Raw genomic sequence first — 21,756 nt, 5'->3', positions numbered from 1 at the left:
ACCTCCACCACCAACAGGTAGCATATGTTGGGGTTTACTATGTTCTAGGCCCTGTATTTTGTATATGCTTCTCATTTATTCTTTATACAACCCTGTGGATTTCTGTGTTTTTTATAAACGGGTAGCCACTTTCAGAAGGTCACACTTTCAGTAAAGTGGAAAATGGAATACAGATCTGGTCTGGCCTGATCTGGAGCCTCATTTGGAGACCACAGGGAAGAGTAACTCCTGTCTGGGCCTAACCAAGTGAAGATTGAGTGGCAGAACTAGGGCACTAGGGCAGGTGGGAGTTGACAAGGGCAGACATCTGGTGACTCAGGATGAATTCCTTTCATTCATGTCTAAATGGTAAATGTGTTTGCCGAGAATGCTGAGGGTAGGTATGGCTTGACTGTTCTTTGCCATCCTGAGAGGTGGACTTGACCTTCTAACTGGACACTCAGGTCTTCGTGGCACCATCGCCACCTGCTGGTTGTCCCTGCCTCATCCAACCATCTGATCCCAGATATTGGCATGTGTTCTGATTTTTGAATGTTTCATGCAATCTTCCTTCCTCCTTTCCCATCTTCTAAATATAAAATATATGCTTTATTTTAGAAATACATTTTTGGAGAGAAAAAAATACTGATGAGAAAATGAATTTTCTATTTTCCCAAGAGCGTCACCATTTGGCATTTGTACAGCAGCATATTGGGAACAAGTTTGTTGAGATTTAGTTGTTTTAAATGAGGCACTTGGGACTTGCAGGGTTCAGGGTCTCCTGAAGCAGTGGTGGAATTTGGCAGTGTATGGAAAAAATAACATTTCTACGATGGTGTGGATTACTCTGGTGGGATGTCTTTTCTAGGCCTTCTCATAGCAGGCTTTTGTGGTTGCAGAGATTCTCTAAGCATTTGTCAAATGCCTTTGGGTACCAGATGAAGTCACTGTCTCCTGGCCAAAACTAAGTTTTTAGGTTCATCTGAAGGCCAGGCAGGTCAAGAATTTGTCAGATGAAGACAAGGTCATTTGGGAAAAATTCTTGTCTTTATTTGTTGCTGCCTGTCTGGAAACTCTGGGTACAGTTAGACATTACTCTAGCTCCAAGAAGCGCCTGTCTTCTGTCAGGCTGACCCCAGGCCTGGGGTTTGCCAGTCTGTAGTCTTAAGCATCTTGGGAATCCTCAGGATCTTGCCAGAGGTTTCAAGAATCTCTTACAGCCAGCCCAGGAAAGAGATTCTCAGGAAGAATGCTTGGAACCCTTTACCATTATGCCACCAGTTGTAGCAGTTAAAAACTTTGTTTGCATAGACTGGGAATAGTTATACCTGAAAACTTTACTATGAAACAGATGCCTGTTTTAAACAGAATTTAAGTACTACTGCTTCTGAAAAACTACTGCTTAGCATTACTATGTAAGTAAACATGAAAATTAGCATTCAATTCTGATTATTAAATCATATGATTAGGTTTTAGGTTTTATCTGTGTAATGTAGCAACAGACATGTGATGTAGTAATGTGGAAATACAGAGCCAAAATAGCAGGATGGGGAAACTCAGTTGCAGGAAATGTCTGTTCAACAGACCAACTGTGAAGGCATTCGGTGAAAAGTTGTGTTCACTTCTGAAAAGCAGCTAACATGGACATAGAGGTGGGTGCAGAATAAGCTGAAAGGAAGAAAAACATAAAGACTCCAAATCTATGTTTATGTTACAGATGGGATTTTCTGATATTTTGTGTTCATCAAGTTTAGTGATGTCTTCCATCTGCTGGTTAAAGTACAGGCAGAGTTCTCATCAGGATGTGTACTGTCAGCATGTGTTTAAAGTGTGATTCTGTTTTTTTTTTCTCTCAGGGAATTCTGCCCTGGCCCAAAACCTGGCACAGCATACAAGGCTTTGTCTGTTTTCTTTCTATACTCTTGTGCTCTTTCTACAGCCATTCAAAATGGGGTAGTGTGCTGTGTTTGTAGTGTGATCCAAAGACTTCAGTACTTACAAGGAAGTTTTTAAAACTACTGGATGTTAACAATGAGAAAGTCTTTCGCTCATTCAGCTAAGAAAAGAAAAGAAGAAAAGAAAGCATAGAGAGAAATCGAGTTTTGTATATGAGGTAACCAGATCTTTAAAAAAAATGTATATAGTGGTGTTGGTTAGTTTGGCTAATAATAGCTCCTAGTTGAGTTTTGTCACCAGCAAAATAAATATGGACACTCATTTTCCCCAGACATTTGGTCTCATCTTTACTTCTGGATTAATGATGCTCAGTGAGGAACCCTACCACCCCCATTTTTTAGCATGCTACCTCCCAAATAGCTCAGGGGCTCCCCCTACTGGTAGTTAATTCAGGACTTTGTTACTTGGTAACAATCAGGACATAACACCAATAAGTAGTCTTTGCAGTGAATAGTGATGAGATCAATGCCCATATTGCTGAAACACAAAGCAGTAATAAAAAAAAATACTAGGAACATGAAGCAAAGACAATTCCTGAGTTTTAAAGGCCAAAGAGTTTAATTACAGTTGGAAAATTAGGGAAGGCCTCAGGAAAGATTAGGATGCATCTGGAAGACCTGCTTTTGCAGAGATCCAAGGAGAAAGTAGGAAGAGGAACAGCATGCCTCCTGGAGGGAGCAGCACTGGCAAAGCCATGCTGGTAGAGGAAGGCAGACAAGAAGAGCAGCTGTGGGGAGCAGTTGGGTTACTTGTTGGGTAAAGGTGCAAGTCCAGGGTGAAACCCACTAAGAAGTGACCAAACCCAGACCCCCAGTTCCTGTACCAGCCAGCACAGTTAGAGAGTACTTGCTGCAGGCTGATTCCCTTCTGTGGTCTGCTGCTGGGAGGCCTGCTGGGTCCATGTAAGTTTAAGTTCATCACACTGAGCTCCATGTGGGCTTCAGGCTGCCATGACCCCAACTGCAGCTGGGCAGGACAAGCTAGTGACAATGAAGACCCCTGGAGCCCACCCCTGGTGCTCCAGGGTCTTGCCTCTCACTAGGAGGCCATGTTAGGCACAGCTCACTCCACAAGATTTCCAAAATAGGAAGTCATAGCCCCCTCACCTGCAGTACTGCCTTCCTGGTCCAAACCTTCTGTTACTGGGAGTGCATAATAATTGTGCCCTAGTTCTAGCCCTACCTTCCTGCAATCTATTCCAAACCCCACCCACAGTAACTTTGACCTTGGGCTGTGTTCTGCTGTTGATTTGACATCATGGAGATTCAGCAATTTGGAACAAAGGAATGGGCCCTTTTATGGAAACCTCTAGCGTCCTTTTGTCTACTGATTAACCAGAACAGGACTGCTGGTAGCTCTTTAGTCCTCTGCAGATGTGTGTCCTGTCTGGTATACTGCCAGTTTCAACCAAGGGCTCAGTTTTCAAGTGGTGCGTGCTGAAGTCAGGCTGGCTATGATGGGTTCCTTGACTCACTATGGGCAAGGTTGGTGTTTCTGCATTTGCTTGAAATTGCAGGCATTCTTCTATATTGATTGGTAATTTGATGCTTCAGACATTTAATGATATTTTATCATTAAATGATGCTGCTACAACTCTTCTATTTTAGTTGGCTTATTCTTTAGATTTTTCTCTTTATTTTCTTTTGCTTGTTTGTTTGTTTGTTTTTTGGGTCTCGTTGTGGGGCCTGAAATCTGGGCCTAGGCGTGTCCCTCAGCTCTTCAGCTCAAGGCTAGCGCTCTACCACTTGAGCCACAGCGCCACTTCCAGCTTTTTTCTTTTTGCTTATGTGGTGCTGAGGAATCGAACTCAGGCCTCAGGCATGCAAGGCAAGCGCTCTACCACTGAGCCACCTTCCCAGTCCCTTTCTCTTTATTTTCATATTAATTTTCAAAAGATACTACCATAAAAATGCTAGTGGTTACCATTTGGGAGGGACAGTTTTGAAATCAGAGGACATGGACATTATTCTTAAATTTAGCTTATGCTGCCAGCAAAATAAATAATGGTCACAGTATTTAAACTTTGTTTCTTTAACTTAATGTCTATGAAATGAAAATAGTTCTTCTCTTTATAGGGGTGTCACTAGAGTCCAGTGTGGTCTGAATCCACATGTGTTGTATTTAGAGGTACCAGTCAATGGCTGCCACTTAGTTCAGAGTTTCTGATCAAATGCCTTGGCATCCAGCAGAGTCCTGGAATAGTTCAGGGATTCAGGAGAGCTCATTGATGACTTTGAACTCAGACTCCTGCTTTGATTGTAGTTGACTTCTGCTTCACATGCTTCTTCTTAATTTTAGATGAAAACATTTTTTCCCAGTGTCAACGTACCCACCCTGCTATGTGTTGACATATATGTTCTGCTTTTCTGTTCCTTTCACGCTTCCCCGGTAGCGAGTGGCCCACCCTCCCACTAGGTGTGTGCTGCTTGGTGGATCTCTGAATGGATGGAAGTAAAGATGGAAGCAGTCTTGGGTCTCGGAGCTTGTTCATGGAGGAGGATAAGCTTCTCTTTCATCCTGGTACAGAGTTGATGTAGGTGGCATTGATGTAGTTGGCCATGGTCCTGTCGGGGTTGTGGATTTAGGACTGGGGAAGAAAGTGGTCCTCGAGCTTATGGATAATAGACAGATAACCCATGGTTATCCCGTGTCAGTATATTTTGATAGATGTACATCTACTCTGCTTCTGGGACCATTGGGGAAGGAGCAGTGCTCAGGGTGAGCAGCTCAGGCCTGGCACGCTCTCCCATGCCTTCTACTCGGTCATGGTTTCAGTGGTCTGTGTTTTCTGATCACTGCTTCTTCAGTGAGCATGGAACTAGCCACAGAGTTGGTAATTGTGTTCTGTAGACTTTCCAGGAATGGTCTGACATCTAACGCTGTGCTGCAGTCAGACCCTGTTTTCTTTCTGGAAATTGAAGTCACCATACTGGGTCAGGGAATCATAAATAGCCTGGTAACTGTCATGAAATATTTGCCAGGTTTGTTTTGAGGGGAAGGGAGCAGCAGAGAGATTGTGCCTGGAAGTTCAGAGTGCTCATGTTTGGCTGCCAGCCCTAGTCTGCAGCCTGCTGCTCAGTCAACCTTGCTCTTGTCGAGGTCCTGCTGGAGTTCTCCTAGTTCATGAAATGGGACTTATATTCATGCGCACACACACACACACACACACACACACACACACACACACACACACACACACACACACACACACACACACACACACACACACACACACACACACACACACACACACACACACACACACACACACACACACACACACACACACACACGCGAAGGAGTCTGGCACCAAAAGGTTGAAGCATTCAGTCTAGGCACTCCAGCCCTAGTCATGCCATCTCCAATCCCCCTTCCAAAGGGCTCTTCCTCTGTTCCAGTGCAGGGGATAGAGCAGTGTTCACTTTGCCCTCCGGAGACTGCTGTGGGCAAGCAGTGAACATGGCTAACTAGCAAGTGCAGGCTGTTGGGGGTCAGGCCTCTCTGAGAAGGTATCATCTGAGCACAGGCCTGAGGACTTGGACAGGATGAACCCATAGGTCTCTCAAGTGAGAAATGGAGATGTGCCCAGGACAGGAGCATCATGGGCCAGCTGTAGACCCTGAGCTCTGGAAGTCTGGGATAATTATTTGCCAAGGTTGAAGGAAGTAGTTAAGGCCCCAGGTTTGTGACCTGCTGCTCCCAGGAAGAATGCCATTGAGACATAGCGGGCAGGGAGCATCCTGTATGAGCAGCTTAAGGTGTGACAGAAAGTGACTGGAGTGTCAAGATGCATGGCCCTACTTTAATTCTTTCTTCTGTGCTTCCCAGATAATATATGAAAACCTGGGAAGATTTGCAGTGATGTCCCTGAAGTGGGCCCGGGAGGACAGCATGTCCTGGTGGGCCAGACCAGAGAGAGCTCTGGGCTCAGGATTGCAAGAGAAATCTTGGCAGAAAAGATGGCAAGTGAGCGTTTCTCCTCTTTCTGTTTCAGAAGAGCCACTCGAGCATACTGACCCTAAGGATTTGTATCTCATTTCAAAAAACATCATGGCAGAGCCAGACTACATAGAAGATGACAATCCTGAACTAATTAGGCCCCAGAAACTGATCAATCCTGTCAAAACTTCCCGCAATCATCAAGATCTCCACAGAGAACTCCTGATGAATCAAAAAAGGTACAGTGGTTTATAAAACATACTTTTCCTTAAGGGATTTTTCAGGTAACTACCTTTCATTTTAATTCTCTTTACCAAGGCTTTTACAGACTTTTGTTTCTTGACTGTGTCTTAAGTCTGAGCCAGGAGGTCCCTCCATGAAACATGGCCCCTGAAGGTGCTGCTGCTCTTAGGAAGGTTTCGCAGTGACTCCTTTAAACATGTATGTGTGCTGCAGAACTGGAGCTGGCTGACAGTGTCCTTTAGCCTTAATATAATGTTGCTTGAATTTAAACATCTCCCATTTTCCCTTACATTTGGGGAGAGTGTAAGGAATCAAATGTAAATCTTCCTAAATGAAGTATTTGTAAATGGTAGGGAGGAGTCTCCAGTGCCATACTAGTCTATTTAAGAATGCTCTTCTTCCTCCTCCCCTTCCTCTCCCTCCTTCCTCCCCATCTTTTCCTCTCCACCCCCTCTTCTCTCCCTCCTTCTGCTTTTTAAAGTACTCTCCTAAATTACTATCATCACTGTTTTTACTAACTTTTTAGAGGGGAGGAAAATACTTGCCTTGCCTCTTTTTTAAAAAAATCTATGTGATTTCTTGTGCCATGACCACTTCTGTTTGTTTGGCAGGTGTCATTGAAGTGATACTGGGGCAGAGTAGACTGGGAAAACAGAAAATGTGAAGTTATTAAGAATGAGTAGGCTTTGTTTAGAACTATTTTCAGATCTCCTGGGGTTACAGATCACTCATCCACCAACTTCTTTTTAGGCCAAAGGGAAAAGGTCTTCCATTAAATCCAAAGAATGATAATGCAAACCAAGTAAAATGTTGGGGTAGGTTTTTGGAGCCTTTGTGCAGCTGTGGAGAGCAAAGGTCAAGTGTACAAGTAAAGCTTGCTCTGTATTAATCTCATGCTCCTAATCTCTCTTTCCCTCACCCTTTATCTAATTTATATCACTACAATGTTTTTTTCTCTCTAAGCTACCTTGGATCTTATGTTTCTATCCTATTTGGTCAAAAAATAAAAAATGATCTTTATCTTGAGGCGATTCTTTGGCCTCTTTGGGTTTTCTTGATCTCAGATAGGATGGTTGCAAGGTAGTAAAACATACTGGGTTGTGGGAAAGATAATTGGAGAAGATGAATAGACTTTCATGACATCATGCTGCCTTCATTTTACTGAAAACCAGTGATTGACAATAGCTTCTTTGCTAGGAAGGTCTCCCCCACCTGATCATCTGCCAACAAAATACACACATTGTTTCACAGGTAGGATTGCTTCCAAACTCTGTGGTCTGTTAGGAATGTAGATATTCCTGTTTTGCTTTAAGCACAAGAAGACCAAATCCATATTTTTCTATAATGTGATCAAGATAAGCAGAAGCTAATAAGCATTAGTCAAAATGATCAGACTTGTGTTCAGTTTAATTAACAGTAATCCAGCAGCATCCTGCTATGTGCTGGGAGGAAAGTCCTGTGAGCAGAGGTAGAGATGAGGATTTATGAAGAATTCCTGGGACAAGGAGTCAATGATTTGAAAGGCTGGAGTATATGTGGAGAACTGCCATAAAATGTCTCCAATCATTTCTGTCAGTCAAAAAATTTAGCTCTTCTAGGGATAAAAATAAACATAGGATTGAAGGCAGTTTGTAGAGAAAAATATGGTAAGTAAAATTAGAAGAGGGGTAAGAAAATGAGAGGGAAGGAGGGAGAATGAGATCAAGTAAACAAGCCAGAGGAAACCACCTTTGCCTTGTGGAACACTCTGTGGCTGGAACAGTAGCTCCAACAGATTTTCTAGTTACTTTTTAAAGAACAGAAGGTAAAAACAAGTCACTGCCTGGGACAAATATTCACAAGTCTTCCATATAAAATACCTCCTGTATTTGTCATTGTTTAGGTCCATCCTGTTTCTGGATAATTTCTATCTGGTTGGGGCTCTGCACTGGGTATGATTGTTCATTTCTCTGTTTCTGTACTCTTCTTCAGTAACAAAAGGACAGATCTTCAAAGGCATTGTAAAGGGATCATTTTAGTTATTGATTTATTATTCTTATTATTATTCTTATTATTCTTATTCTTATTCTTATTATTATTATTATGGAGTTGTATAAAGGGATTGCAATTCCTTAAGTCAGGTAATGAGTATAGTGCTTCTTGGACAATGTCACCTCTTCCTTCATTTTCCCTCGGGATCTTTTTTTTTTGTAGTTGAAAGATCAGTATTAGAAAGGTCTTTTAAAATCAAAAATATTTCTAAGACAATTCTATCCTCTGTAAAGAATTAATTTTTTGCACAAATAAGATGGTTACTTAAGCACATTCCTCAAATGGTTCTTTAGCTTTCCATTTCTAAGTCAGTGGTTTCTAGTTCCCTGCAGTTTCAGCTGACGTGTGTGTGTGTGTGTGTGTGTGTGTGTGTGTGTGTGTGTGTGTGTGTCTGTCTGTCTGTCTGTCTGTCTGTCTGTCTGTCTGTGTCTGTGTCTGTGTGTCTGTGTGTTGGCTTGAACTCAGGGCCTATCCTTTTCCTGAGTATTTGTTCCTAAGACTAGCACTCTACCACTTGAGCATAGCTCCACTTCTGGCTTTTTGGAAGTTAATTGGAGATGAGACTCTCATGGATTTTTCTACCTGCTTTGAACCATGATCTGCAGATCTCAGCCTCTCGAGTAGCTATGATTACAGGTGTGAGCTTCAAGCACCTGGCCTTCAGCTGATCTTTTTAAGTACTTCACTAGATGGTTTCTCAATAAGTACTTGTTGTACAATATGGAAAAAGATAGGAGAAGCTGTAGTGATAACTGCAAGTATTTATATTGACTCTATGCAGGTAAAAATGGCCGAACAAAAAATGTAGATGAAACCAACCAAACCAGGAAATTTCAAGATTAGAGACCCAGGGCTGAAATTTAAACACAAAGGAGAGATGTGGCTGGGTGTGAAGGGGAGTGTGTCAAGTGACAGTCTGAGCCCTAGACCCTCCTCTGGCTGCATGCTCTCTCTGGTGAGGTGACTTGGTTTTTACAACCTTGAGTGCACATGGAGTTCATGTGAGGATGGAAGGAATGTGAGCTTTTCACTGTGCTCCTGAATGTGCTTCGTGGTTGTGTGTAGCATGAAATAAACCTTGCCAAGTTGTACATTGTACATACTTGTGGGTGGGAATAGAATTACTGCACCCTTTTTGGTGGGAAGTTTGGTAAGAATCATTAAAATTTAATTTGTACATGCATCCCTAGCAGTTCTACTGCTGTGAATTTAACCAAGAGAAAGGTTTGGTGTAAGTATATTCAGAGGTCCATTTCCTCCTGGTTTTTAGTAGTGAACAATGGTGTTCCTCCCCACTGGTGCAGGTATGCAGGTGAGAAAAGCTCTGTGTTATTACAGGTGGAGGACATATGGAGGAACATGGCTTATTCTGGATGCAGGAGGGGATAGGGCTTGGTGATTCTCAGGGTCACCATTGCATAGAGTATAATGTTAAGTGGTGTTTGATTTATTTGCTTAATGACGAAGATTTAGTGTGCTTTCACTTTTTAGTTTATAAATAGACATATTGCCCACCTCTCTTTTTTCAGAGAGCACTTACTGATTTCACAATCTGTAAAATTGGCTTTGTCCACCACAGTACGAAGCAGACTTGGGAATGTATTGGTCTTGCAGGAGGAGGCCACCTGGACCCACTGGCTCACTTGTCAGTCGTGAAAAGATTGAAAGTACTTGTTAACATACATGTCAGAATTGATTGAAGCCGCTGTTCTCATGCAAAGGATGAGATTGTAGTTAATTTAGGAAACATGGAGAGCTGATTGACTGTGCTTTTCTTTCCCATTTAGTACAGGAAGCTAGTGATCTGCTGTGATCACATACCCACTAAGTGGCCATGACTTCTTGACCAAAATGCAGAGTATTTATCATAAAAGCACCATTTTCCTGGATTTTTTGTTATCAGATAGTTTATCTTCCTGTCACCATTTCGGAAAATCTTTGAGTAGAAACTGAATATTGAATAATTTAAACCCATCAGTATTTTGTAATGGAGTGTGAGCTTAATGTGTCATACATCAAAGTTTGTTCAGTAGCTTTTGAATAACCCAGATGAATTTAATAATAGTTGAAGTTCATTTTGCAAGTGAAATATTAGAAGAGAAAAAAGTCTGAAATTTAAATTATTTAGATAACTAAATTCTTAATCCTAAATTTTAAGTTTCTTAATTCCATCTCCAGTTACATCTGAAGGCCTTTTAATAGTCATGAAACTGAGAAAGTCTTTTTTCACATTATTTAAGAGAAGATTTCCCTATGGTTAATAATGCTACTCACCAAACAACATTCTTTTTTTTGTTTTTTGTTTTTGTCGGTCATGGGGCTTGAACTCGGGGCTTGGGTGCTATCCTGTGGTCTTCAGCTCAAGGCGAGTGCTCTACCGCTTGAGCCACAGCACCACTTCTGGTTTTCTAGTGGTTTATTGGGGATAAGAGTCTCATGGACTTTTCTGCCCCGGCTGGCTTTGAACCATGATTCTCAGATCTCAGCCTCCTAAGTAGCTAGGATTTTAGGTGTAAGCCACCAGTGTGCAGCTCAAACAAAAATTTTTTAAGCATTTTTTATTGGAGTGAAGATTTAATTTCTAGCATATTCTATCTGTACCTTTGTACCTCTGTATATTCCAGATAACTGTAAGCAAACTAATTAAATCATAAAGATGGCCTGCTTCCTTGTTTCACTGGAAGTTTGGCCAGTTTTAATATTTCTTTAACCCTAAGTTCTGATACTAAAAATTGGGAAAGCAGAGACAAATGTTAGGTGTTCTTTCTTACAAGAGATGGAGTATGCTGATCTTCACTCCTTAAACAGCTTTGAAAATATTTATTGGGACTTTGAGTATGTGTGTGTGTAAGTGTGTATAATGAGGCTTGGACTCCAAGATTGGGCACTGTCCTTCAGCTTTTTTGATCAATGCTGGTTAATGCTTTACCACTTGAACCACAGCTCCCCTTCTGGAGATAAGAGTTTCAGGGACTTTCCTATCTGGGCTGGCTTCAAACCACTATCCTCAGATCTCAGTTTCCTGAGTAGCTCATAGAGTATAGGTATGTGTCACTGGTGCCTCTCTTTTATTGTGATTTTAAAAAATATCTAAGTGAGAGAGATGCCAAAATTAAATATATATATATATATATATATATATATATGTGTAGATAGATAGATAGATAGATAGATAACCCAAGAAGCATGAAGTTGAGGATTAGTATGCCATTGTGATGTGTGACCTTAAAAGGGGTTGAGAAAAGTGTGGGGTTGAACTTTATATAGAACCAGTGCACCGATTTTCAGGAATTGTTAATAGTTACTCAGCAAACTGCTAGCTAGTCAAAGGGAGTTGATTAGCATAGTTAGAAGCTGACGAAGCATATACTATATTGCACACAGTAAGGGGTCAGCATACATTTCTTGAATTTTCTAGCTCTTTGGAAGGTGCTCTTGCCCTTTCCTTCTTGCTAGTGGGTTTCTGAACACTGCCTTAGTAACCATTAGCTTCATAGGAGGCTCATAGTCATGTAGTTCCATGAACCAAATGTCCTAGGTTAACATTAATGTTCTTTATCATTGTTCATGCCTTTTTTTTTGGCCAGGGGTCTTGCTCCTCAGAATAAGCCAGAGTTGCAGAAGGTGATGGAAAAGAGAAAACGAGACCAAGTAATAAAGCAGAAGGAAGAAGCAGCACAGAAGAAGAAATCAGACTTGGAGCTAGAACTGTTAAAGAGGCAGCAGAAGTTGGAGCAGGTAGGGGCTCTGGGACACAGCAGAGGAAGCCTGTGGGGTCGTTGGGGTTTCCCAGACAGGACGGATCGAAAGGCTTATACACCAAAAGAAGCAAGGCAGCAGGTGGCATACATTGCATTCACAGCAGAGGTTAAGAATTCTGCTGAGGGCCTTACAGAAAGGCTGATGGCCAAAACAAATCAGAGAAGAGTAAATGAATTCACACAGCTACACTCAGACTCCACAGTAACTGTGGGCTGACTACAAGATTTACTTTATATTTTTGTCATCTCTGGATGTTGTGTGTGGTAAAAAGCAACAGATTCCTCCTCTGCAGTATTAAACCCAGAGACCTCTATCAGTCCAATTTATTTTCTTTCTTTTTTCTTTTTTTGTAAATGTGGGACCACTTTCCATTGGAAAGACAGGAGTGTTTTGAAAAGTTTCTCGGTTTGTAAATAATTTTCCTGTTTTTTTAAAATTCATTCAGCTTGAACTTGAGAAGCAGAAATTGCAAGAAGAACAAGAAAATGCCCCAGAGTTTGTGAAGGTGAAAGGCAATCTCAGGAGGACAGGCCAGGAGGTGGCCCAAGCCCAGGAGTCCTAGGCTGCTCAGAGACCTGGCGTTGTCCCCAAGTCACCGCGAGAGCTAGGTCTTGTTGCCTCCTCGGCTCTCACTTCAGGGCCAGAGTCCCATGAGAGAACCCAGCCAGCTGAGAATCTCAACTGTCTAAAGGACTTGGTTGGATCTTCCTACAATCTGGTTGGATAAATTACATATGACAGGTATAGAACCCATTGGCCAAATAAAGGACATCATTGACCAGCATATTAGGTGGAATAATGGACCCATGTTCAGAGACTTTACAATGAAATAAAGCAAAAAAGAAACAGAAAACAAGAAGGTGGACACTGGAATAAAGTCTTGAGAGTTGCACTGTTTGGTTTTCTTTCCAATCCAAGTTTAGTGGGGCATTGAGCCTTGTTTCTTTATAAGGTTAAAGAAAACCTGTTTAATTCTTCTGGTTATCTATTAGATAATTTGGATCACATATGAATGCCATTCACTCTTTTGCATCCAATATTTGTAAATTTATTTGGAGAAATTAAATTTTTTTTCTAGCTTAATTTATCCTTTGACCCATGTTAGTATTAGAAACAGAGGATGATAATGTTCATGTTGAGCACAGTTGTTAGGTTTGTTGGCACTAAAATTTGGAAATGGGGTAAGAAAGTTTATAAACCTGGTACCACCCAACTTGATCTTCTTTTTTTTTTTTTTGAACTCTGGGCCTGGGCGCTTGTCCCTCAGCTCTTCAGCTCAAGGTGAGCGCTCTACCACTTGAGCTACAGCGCCACTTCCGGTTTTCTAGTGGTTTATTGGAGATAGGAGTCTCATGGTCTCTCCTGCCCGGGCTGGCTTTGAACCGCGATCCTCAGATCTCAGCCTCCTGAGTAGCTAGGATTACAGGCATGAGCCACAGGCGCCAGGCCAACTTGATCTTCTTGTAATTGCTTTTGGTTCTCTGTAACTATTTGCTACAAAGTGGCATTCCACTTCTAAAAGGTACATGAGGTCAGTCCCATCTATGGCTTTGACAACCTATAGGTTTTCTGTTCAGTTTTATTTTTCAGTTTCTTGCTTAGCTATTCCTTTGAGATGAAAGAATTCTTCAGTCTTAGAGAATGGAATGATTCTGTACAAGCCAGCATGTATAGGAAAGTCCAGAATCTCATCTTATGAGAGCAGGGAATGGGGACTTCTAGTAGGAGGTGGGGATGAGGACTTCTTTGGGTATTTTAATATAAAACAAAGATCTGTCTGGAGGAGGTCTTTTGGAAGAGTTTATAGTGTTCCCTCATTTAGAATATCATTAGAGCTGGGCGCTGTTGGCTCATGCCTGTAATCCTAGTTACTCAGGAGGCTGAGATCTGAGGATCACAGTTCAAGACCAGCCCGGGCAGGAAACTCCATGAGACTCTTATCTCCAATTAAAAAAAAAAAAAAACACTAGAAAACCGGAAGTGGTGCTGTGGCTCAATCGGTAGAGCACTCGCCTTGAGCTGAAGAGCACAGGGACAGCACCCAAGCCCAAGAGTTCAAGCCCCACAAAATATCATTAGAATCCTGGCTTTGAAAAGTTCTGATTAATGTTTGCTCATCTCTTGCTCTTCCCATTTGAAGAAAGCCAATTTCAGCACCTCTCCCCAAGGGGATGCTATTGTAAGGATTGTGTTGATGACTACTATAGTGCATCTCTCAGGAATAGCTGAGGGCAGAATGGGGGCAGCTTTGCTTCCTCATGCTAGCTAGCACAACATGCAGAGACACCCAAGTGACAAGTAACAACAGAGTTCTCACACAGGATTCATTTTATACTGCTGTTATGAGACAATGTTTGTGGATTTAATATGTTCTTCCTGGAGAAAATTCAGCCAGTCGATTTAGCATTGGAACCTCCTTGTCATTCCTTTCAAGATGCCTAAAAAGTTAGATATGGAGCTTCAGGATTCCTAATTAGCAGAGTAGACATGATCTTTCCATGGAATGCTTTAGTCTGGTAGCTGACAGGCCACATTCAATCAGATGTGAATGAGATAGAAGTAAATGGCTGGAAACTCACTCTGAGTTAGAGAAACATGTTAGCTTTTTATGCCCGTGTGGGTTGTCTCATCAGCAAGTATTTTCTAAATAAACTGGGATGCTTATGATAAAATGTTGCTCTGTCCTAGCGTGCTTTCAAAGATTTGGATGGTCGCTATTCTGTTGTCAGTCTTTCAAAAGAAGAAAGCGTTGTCACTGATTGAGTTGAAAGAGCCTCTCTGGTTGCACATGTGGGTGTGAGTGGACTATCGATGTGGTTTGTAAAGTGAAGCTTGGGGCTGGCTCTTGACTTTTGATCTAACAATATATTATTAAATCTTGAGATCTGTGTTGTTCTCAGAGCAATTCTACCACTTGACAGAATTCTTAGAGGCTCTATCCAGGCTCCTCTGAATGGATCGATTCTGCTCACTCAACACTGGGAAAAAATTAACAAAAAATACACTTGCCCAGCCACACTCAGATTTGTAGGATTATTTGTACTTAGAACTACAGATTCTGGCCCAAACTAGACTTGTAAATAGCATGAAGTGATGGCTTATACAGGATATCAGGATGGAGCAGATAGGAAAGCTCTCTGAAATTGTCTGAGCAGCTGGGCTAAGGAGCTGGAGTTTACACAGACGGTCAGTCTCTCCTCACACCTAACATTGTCCAGTCCAGACTCTGAGGACTTGTGCACATCTGAGCAGTGTCAAGCTTTGAGCCACATTTTGTCAAAACTGGCTCCATTTTTCCACTCTGTGGTTTTCTTAAAATAGTTCAGTGTTTTATAGTCTCCTTGTAGTAGTGTTGCTTTCTACGCTATAACAGTTGACTTTATTCTTCTACTCCAAGAAATCTTGACTTGTTTGAGTGTATATATTATATATAAAGGGAGCCTTAATGAATTTGTTTTCATAATTTAATATTTTTTGTATTTGCTCTTGTATAATTGTTTTTAATGGAAAGTATTACAGAATCAAGGGTGGAATTGTTAGAACCAAAGTTATTCTTAATAAAAATCACCACATGCTTTGACCATGCCTCCATTTTTGTCTGATGTGTTTAAGGTGGTTGTCTGGAAATGCAAGGGACTGTACTAAGTTTGAAGGATGGAAGGTGGTTCCAGAGTCTCCCTTTGGTGGTTGTCATTTTTGACAGCCTCCCCCCCCCCAAAAAAAAAAAAAAGCAAAAAGAATTGAGGCATGCATGGCACAGTGGTAGAGCACTTGCCAAGGTCTTAAAGTCCATGCTCAATACCAAGTGTTAACATGTACGCACACACCTATTTTTCTGTCACTATCTGTTGAATGTTATGAGCACATTATCGCCCTTCCCCTGCAACTCTGTGCCTCATTCTTCTACCCCTGCCCTTTACTGTATTTGTAGCTCTCTTTTCTAGCTAGTGCTCCACTGCTTGAGCCACAGTACTACTTCTAGCTTTTTCTGAGTAGTTTATTGGAGATAAGAGTCTTGGACTTTCCTGCCTGGGCTGGCTTCGAACCTTGATCCTCCAGCCTCCTGAATAGCTAGGATCACAGGTATGAGTCACCAGCCCACAGCTTAGAGCCCTTATATGATGGATTGATTCTTCGTTTTTCATTAGGTTTTTATTTTAGTTCATTTCATTTTAATGCCAGTATAGGCACTTGAAATCAGTTCCTCACGCTCTCACTGGGGTTTTTCACTCAAGGTTGTCACTGTACCACTTGAGCCCACCTCCTTTTTTGCTGGTTAATTGGAGATGGGAGTTCCTCAAATTTGTCTGCCTTGGGCTAGTTCAAACCCCAATCCTTAGATCTCAGCCTTCTGAGTAGCTAGAATTACCAGGTGCAAGCTACTAGCACCCAGCTTTCTTGGGATTTTTAAATACTTCACCATTTATTTTAATTGCTGGGAATTTGGTATCCTTATCCAGATGTCTTTTAATATAATATAGCATTGTTGTATTCTATTTTTCTATATATACAAAAGGAAACTTCAAAGCTATTAAATAAGAAGCAATTGATAGAACAATTTAATACCATTTACAAGAAAATATTGAAGGTATATTAAGGCATCTGTTCAAAGATGCCTTGCATGCTCGAGGCCCTGGGTTTGATTCCTCAGCACCACATAAGTAAAAAGCCGGAAGTGGCACTATGACTCAAGTGGTAGAGTGCTAGCCTTGAGCTGAAGAGCTGAGGGACAGCGCCCAGGCCCAGTGATCAGGCCCCACGACCGGACCCCCCCCCCAAAAAAAAAAGATGCTAAGAACTAGAAGTTCTAACTGGTTACTTCTAGGCTTCCGTGGAGTCTGCATATTTTTTTAAATTTTTGTTTAGTAAAGTTTCTGGAATCGCTAGTGTTCAAAAGTACATAGAAGCCAGGTGCCGGTGGCTCATGCCTGTAATCCTAGCTACTCAGGAAGCTGAGATCTGAGGATTGACGCAGTTCAAAGCCAGCCCGGGCAGGAAAAACCGTGAGACTCCTGTCTTCAATAAAAACCAGAAGTGGCACTATAGCTCAAGTGGTAGAGCTCTTGCCTTGAGCTGACTAGCTGAGGGACAGCACCCAGGCCCAGAGGTCAAGCCCCACGACTGACCAAAAAAAAAAAAAAGTACATAGAAACAGCACTTAAGCATGTTTATTACAGACTTCACTCAATTTAAGTGCTCTACATTTTATAATTAATTGCATGCACAATATATGTACAGGTAAGTGTGATAGACAAGAGGGAAACAACAATGATTTCAATGTTTCCACACTTCATCCCCCCACAGCTGGTACCACCAAAGGGCAAAAAGAATAAAGAGAAAGCCTAGCCTTTAGAGTGGCATTGAGGAAGGTTTGGTATCTTTCCTCATCTCCTGTAATGGTTAAACCTTGGTTGTCAACATGTTCAGATTGAGACTCCTGGAAGACTGTAAAGCACACTTCAAGTGTACCTGTAAGGTCGTTCCCAGAGTCGATTGTCATGTAGGCCAGCAAACTGTCGGGGAAGACCCACCTCTAAAGGCTGGGTCCCCGGATGGGACAAAATAGCAGAAGTAGCCCCACTCCCCCATGCAAGTTGATTCTTCTGTGGCTGTGTTTTGCTTTTATTGTTGTTGTGTGTGTTTTAACTCACTTTTTCCTTGGATGTCAAACTCCAGCTGCTTCGGCCTTTGCACGTGAACTTGCAGCATCAGTTCTCCAGGGGGCTTTCAGGCCTCAGTTGAGGGCTGCATCATTGGTTCCTTCTGTTCTGAAGCTTCTGGCTTCTGGGAAGGAACAGCTACTGTTTTCCCCAGCGTCTTGCCTGCCTGAAGATGGCCAATGCAGGACCAACTTTACCAGCACATTCTATATGTTCTGGTCTTCTAGAGGATCCTGAGAACAGACCTGAGCCTGAGGCTCTGCCATGCAAACATCTCTGCTCTGGGCATTTTTCCTCTGCTACTGGAAATGAAGGTAATGTGGTTACTGTTCTTTGGTTCTTCTTGCTGTTGTTTATACTGGCTGGCGTGAAGGTGACTGGGAAAGTGAGGAAATGGCAGTCTGGTAATGAGATATAGTGGTTCTCAGTGTGTAGGGCCTTGGTCAAATGTTCTTTCTCGGATGATGGGGAAACTTGTTTTCCTTCTCCCTTGGTTGCAGGTGGAGCCTTCCTCATATTACTAAGCATACATTTAGTTCTTCTGATGGAAGGCTAGAGGTTTAAACTTGACAAAAGAGGTAAGCTAGGAACTGGAAAAATACTGGCACCAAGCCTTTTGTGAGACCAAGGAGAAGCTGGGACAGAGGGTGGCTTAGAATAGAATTAGCAGCAGGAACCAAAGTGGCTGCTTCCCCTGTTCTGACGCAGAGCCCACAGCTTAAGCTCCATTCAAGTTTCTCTCTCCTGGGTCAGCTGCCTGTGGTTACATTCAAGAGGTTCCAGGAAATGATTGCACCTGTGCCTACCAGGTACCTGGAAGTAGGGGTTGGGGTGGGGTAGGCAGCATGATTTAAAACATCACAACTCACCCAGCAGGACAATGTCCTGTATGATGGGCCATGAACCCGAAGCAGAGTTCACAGGTAGCCTCTGTAGACTATTAGCAAGGAAAACAGCAAATCCACCCTATCACCTCAAGTGAGGGGATTTTCTGGTTACTGGGATTTGGTGTTAACTTACTGAGTTGGAGTTGTATTGTCTGGAACACTCTTCCCCTGTATGTTTTCTCTTCCTTTCCCCCCCTTTTGCTTCCTTAATGATTTCAGTGTTTCTCAAAAATAAACGGCCAGATCCACTAACTACAAGTGCATACTTAATTATGGTCACAAGATAGCATGCTGGAAGCAGCTGCAAATCTCCAAGCGTTTATAATCCTGTGTAGAGATAAGACATTGCATAAGAGGCAATAAATAATAACTGCGCTAACTAAAATGCTATGTGAGCACGGAGAAGATAATATCAATAGACGTGAATGAAGACAAGAGCTAGGCACCTATTAAATTGCACTATTGCCAGATGGACACTCATATAATTGCTCTCTGGGGAAGGCAGTGGGATTTTAAAATTCCAATATTTTAAATTAAATGTGAATTTTATTTCTCCTTGATCTTCCTCTCTGCTTCCTTATTGTTCAAGAACTAAGACAGGACAATCTTTCAAGTAGCAGTAATAGGCCAGAGAGGGGAAAAAGGAGGGATAGCAAATCAGCCTAGCGCCTCCTCTACTCTGTGGCTTGAAGTGTTGTTAGATAACACATTTATTCCTGGTGTGTTTCCTGTTGGCTATATGCCTGGTGGGGTTTTTGTTGTTGTTGTAGTTTATTTTTACTAGTCCTAGGGGATTGAACTCAGGGTCTGGGTGCTGTCCCTGAGGGTTTTTTTTTTTTTTTTTTTTGGTTCAAAGTTAGCCTTCTACTACGTGAGCCACAGCTCCACTTCTGGCTTTTGATAGTTAATAAGAGCTTAATGTCTCATGGACTTTCCTGCACAGGCTGGCTGCAAACCCTGATCCTCAGATCTCATCCTCCTGAGTAGTCTGGTTACAGGCATAAGCCACAAGTGCCTGGGTCTGTTTTAATTTCTTTTCTAGAGTGAAGTCTGAACTTCTGTGTTGCTTGTGTCTTGTCACCTCTTACCTAGTGGCAGTCTGTCTCTGCCTGCCCATCATGGGTCCTGGCTGTGGGAGAGCATGTTGTATCCTGTGGCCATTTTGGTTGTCTGTTTGTCATGGGGAATTCATTGCTTAGCCATTCATTTTCAGTCCCTGGCTTCTGGGTGCTAGAAGTCAAGGTAGGAGACAAGCACCATAAAAAGAAACATACAGATAGGAAGTGACAACTGGGGTTGGGGGGATAAAAAAATAAAGCATGATGAGAATAGAGGTCTTGGTTTCCCCGCCCCCCCCCCCAAATGTGGTCAGAATCACAGTCGCCATCTCTACATCCCTGCAGTGTCCCTGGGCCCAGCCCTGGGTGCCCTGGTTGCTGGTCAGGGATCTAATGTTATTCTTTCTGTCTTCCATGGGTACCACTCTTTATTTCTGATATAGAGAAGATAGACCTGCATCTCACCAAGGGTAAATAATTGAGCCAAAGGTCATCTTCCCCAAACCATGTCCGCTTCTAGTCCTCACAATACGCCATTCACCATTCAGTCTGTACAGTGGAAGCTTTACTAATTAGGTGCACTTGGGAAGGTTTTTAATCTTAGTAAGTCCTCAGCTTTACTAGGAAGGTTTTTAATCTTAGTAAGTCCTCAGCTTTACTAACTCTCTTTCAGCCAACCTTCCAAAGCTTTAGTGTAACAACTAAAGGAGATGTTTCTTTTGGGGGGGCCATGGGGGCTCACATTTTATCTGGCCTAAAAGAAAACTCAGAGTCAGAAAAGAAGTCGTGTGTGATTTTACAAATCATGATAAAGAGTTCGGATTTAATTTCAAATATTATAAGCATACTATGGAAAGTTTTAACTAGAAAAGGGATGTGTAACATGTTTTAAGTTTTAGAAAGATCCCCTTGATCTTTCTAAAGTAGAAAGATTGGGATCAAGGGGTGAAATGGAAGAGCCAGGAAGCAGGTTCAGACATGCTGTCAGTTAACGGTGGTGCTCAGAACCATGAAAGAAATGGAGACTTACACTCACTAGACACCGTGTTGAAAATTAACTATATAACTTGTGTGGTAGGGAAGAACTAGGAAAAAACTTGGAAAGAATGAGGGAAGGGGTGACATTGTCTAAAAAGAAATGTACTCATTACCTGACTTATGTTACTGTAACCTCTCTGTATATCACCTTTATAATAACAATAAAAGAATAAAAATATAGGGCTGGGAAGATGGCTCAGTGGTAGAGTGCTTGTCTTGCATGCATCAGGTCCTGGGTTTGATTCCTCAGCACCACATAAGCAGAAAAAGTCAGAAGTGGCGCTGTGGCTCAAGTGGTAGAGTGCTAGCCTTGAGTTGAAGAGCTGAGGGACAGCGCCCAGACCCAGAGTTCACCCACAACTGACAAAAAAAAATACAAAAATATAAATATGGAGACTTTAAGAAGCAGCCTGATTTAGGATTTAAAAAAACCAACAACACTTTCTCTGTGTATGTCCCTGTCTGTGCCTCTGTCTCTTTCTCCTCTCTCTCTTTCCTCTCTTGGTTTGAGAAATCAGAACGTTGGGCTCTGTGCCTCCCAAAGGCCTCAGTTTGCACCAGTATCACTTGTGATTGAGAAATTCCTCCAACATGTGGATTTCTGCATACTTTTAAGTGCAAAAAAATAAAATAAAAGATGATTTGTAAGTCAGAGTTGAACAACTTATTGCCTCCGTGTAAATATCAAGACAATGATAGTTCCCTTGCCTGGGTCCGGTACATGAGAATCAGCTCTGCAGTTCTTTCACACCTGTAGCTCCACATCGTTGGATTTGACCAAGTGTAGATTGAAAATGTTGGGGAAAAAAATGCATCACATGGACATGTTTTTCTTGTCATTATTATTCCCTTAAGAGTACAGGAAGTTTGTGTACATAACATGTACATTATAGTAGGTATTATAAGCAATCTAGAGATGATTCAAAATACACAAGAAGTTTTGTATAGATTATGTACAAATATTATAACACTTCATACAGGGGACTCGGGCATCATGGATTTGGCCCTCTTGCAGGACTCTTGTGACCACTTCCTCTTAGCTACCAAAGGACAGCTGTAGATCCTCCCTTAACACTCCAGTGTCTAGACTTGGAAATCTTTTCTTTCCTCCCTTCCCCTTCCTTTCTCTTTCTTTCTTTCCCCTCATCTTCCCTCCTCTCCCTCTCTCTTTCCCTCCTTCCATCCCTCATTCTCTCCCTCTCT

General features: G+C 42.0%; 1 protein-coding gene across 4 annotated transcripts in view; it reads left to right on the top strand.

The window, feature by feature from the left end:
* The window catches only part of Fam107b (family with sequence similarity 107 member B), a 180,923-nt gene extending 165,433 nt beyond the window's left edge, over positions 1-15,490 (top strand). For 2 of the 4 annotated variants that reach the window (XM_069990396.1, XM_069990398.1), the window contains 3 exons: positions 5,930-6,113; positions 11,736-11,886; positions 12,356-15,490. In XM_069990396.1, coding sequence (XP_069846497.1) covers positions 5,930-6,113; positions 11,736-11,886; positions 12,356-12,472 — 452 coding nt within the window. In that variant the 3' untranslated portion in view covers positions 12,473-15,490. Of the gene's footprint in view, positions 1-3,315; positions 3,420-4,357; positions 4,469-5,929; positions 6,114-11,735; positions 11,887-12,355 lie in introns of those variants that run through there. The other 2 variants (XM_069990399.1, XM_069990397.1) reach the window with 2 other exon arrangements.
* The last annotated feature ends 6,266 nt before the right edge of the window (positions 15,491-21,756 follow it).

This window comes from Dipodomys merriami, unplaced genomic scaffold (genome assembly GCF_024711535.1).
Source record: "Dipodomys merriami isolate MVZ:Mamm:240054 unplaced genomic scaffold, mDipMer1.0.p SCAF_4, whole genome shotgun sequence".
In the NCBI taxonomy this organism is placed as follows: Eukaryota; Metazoa; Chordata; class Mammalia; order Rodentia; family Heteromyidae; genus Dipodomys; species Dipodomys merriami.
This window is presented reverse-complemented; position numbering and strand designations above follow the sequence as displayed.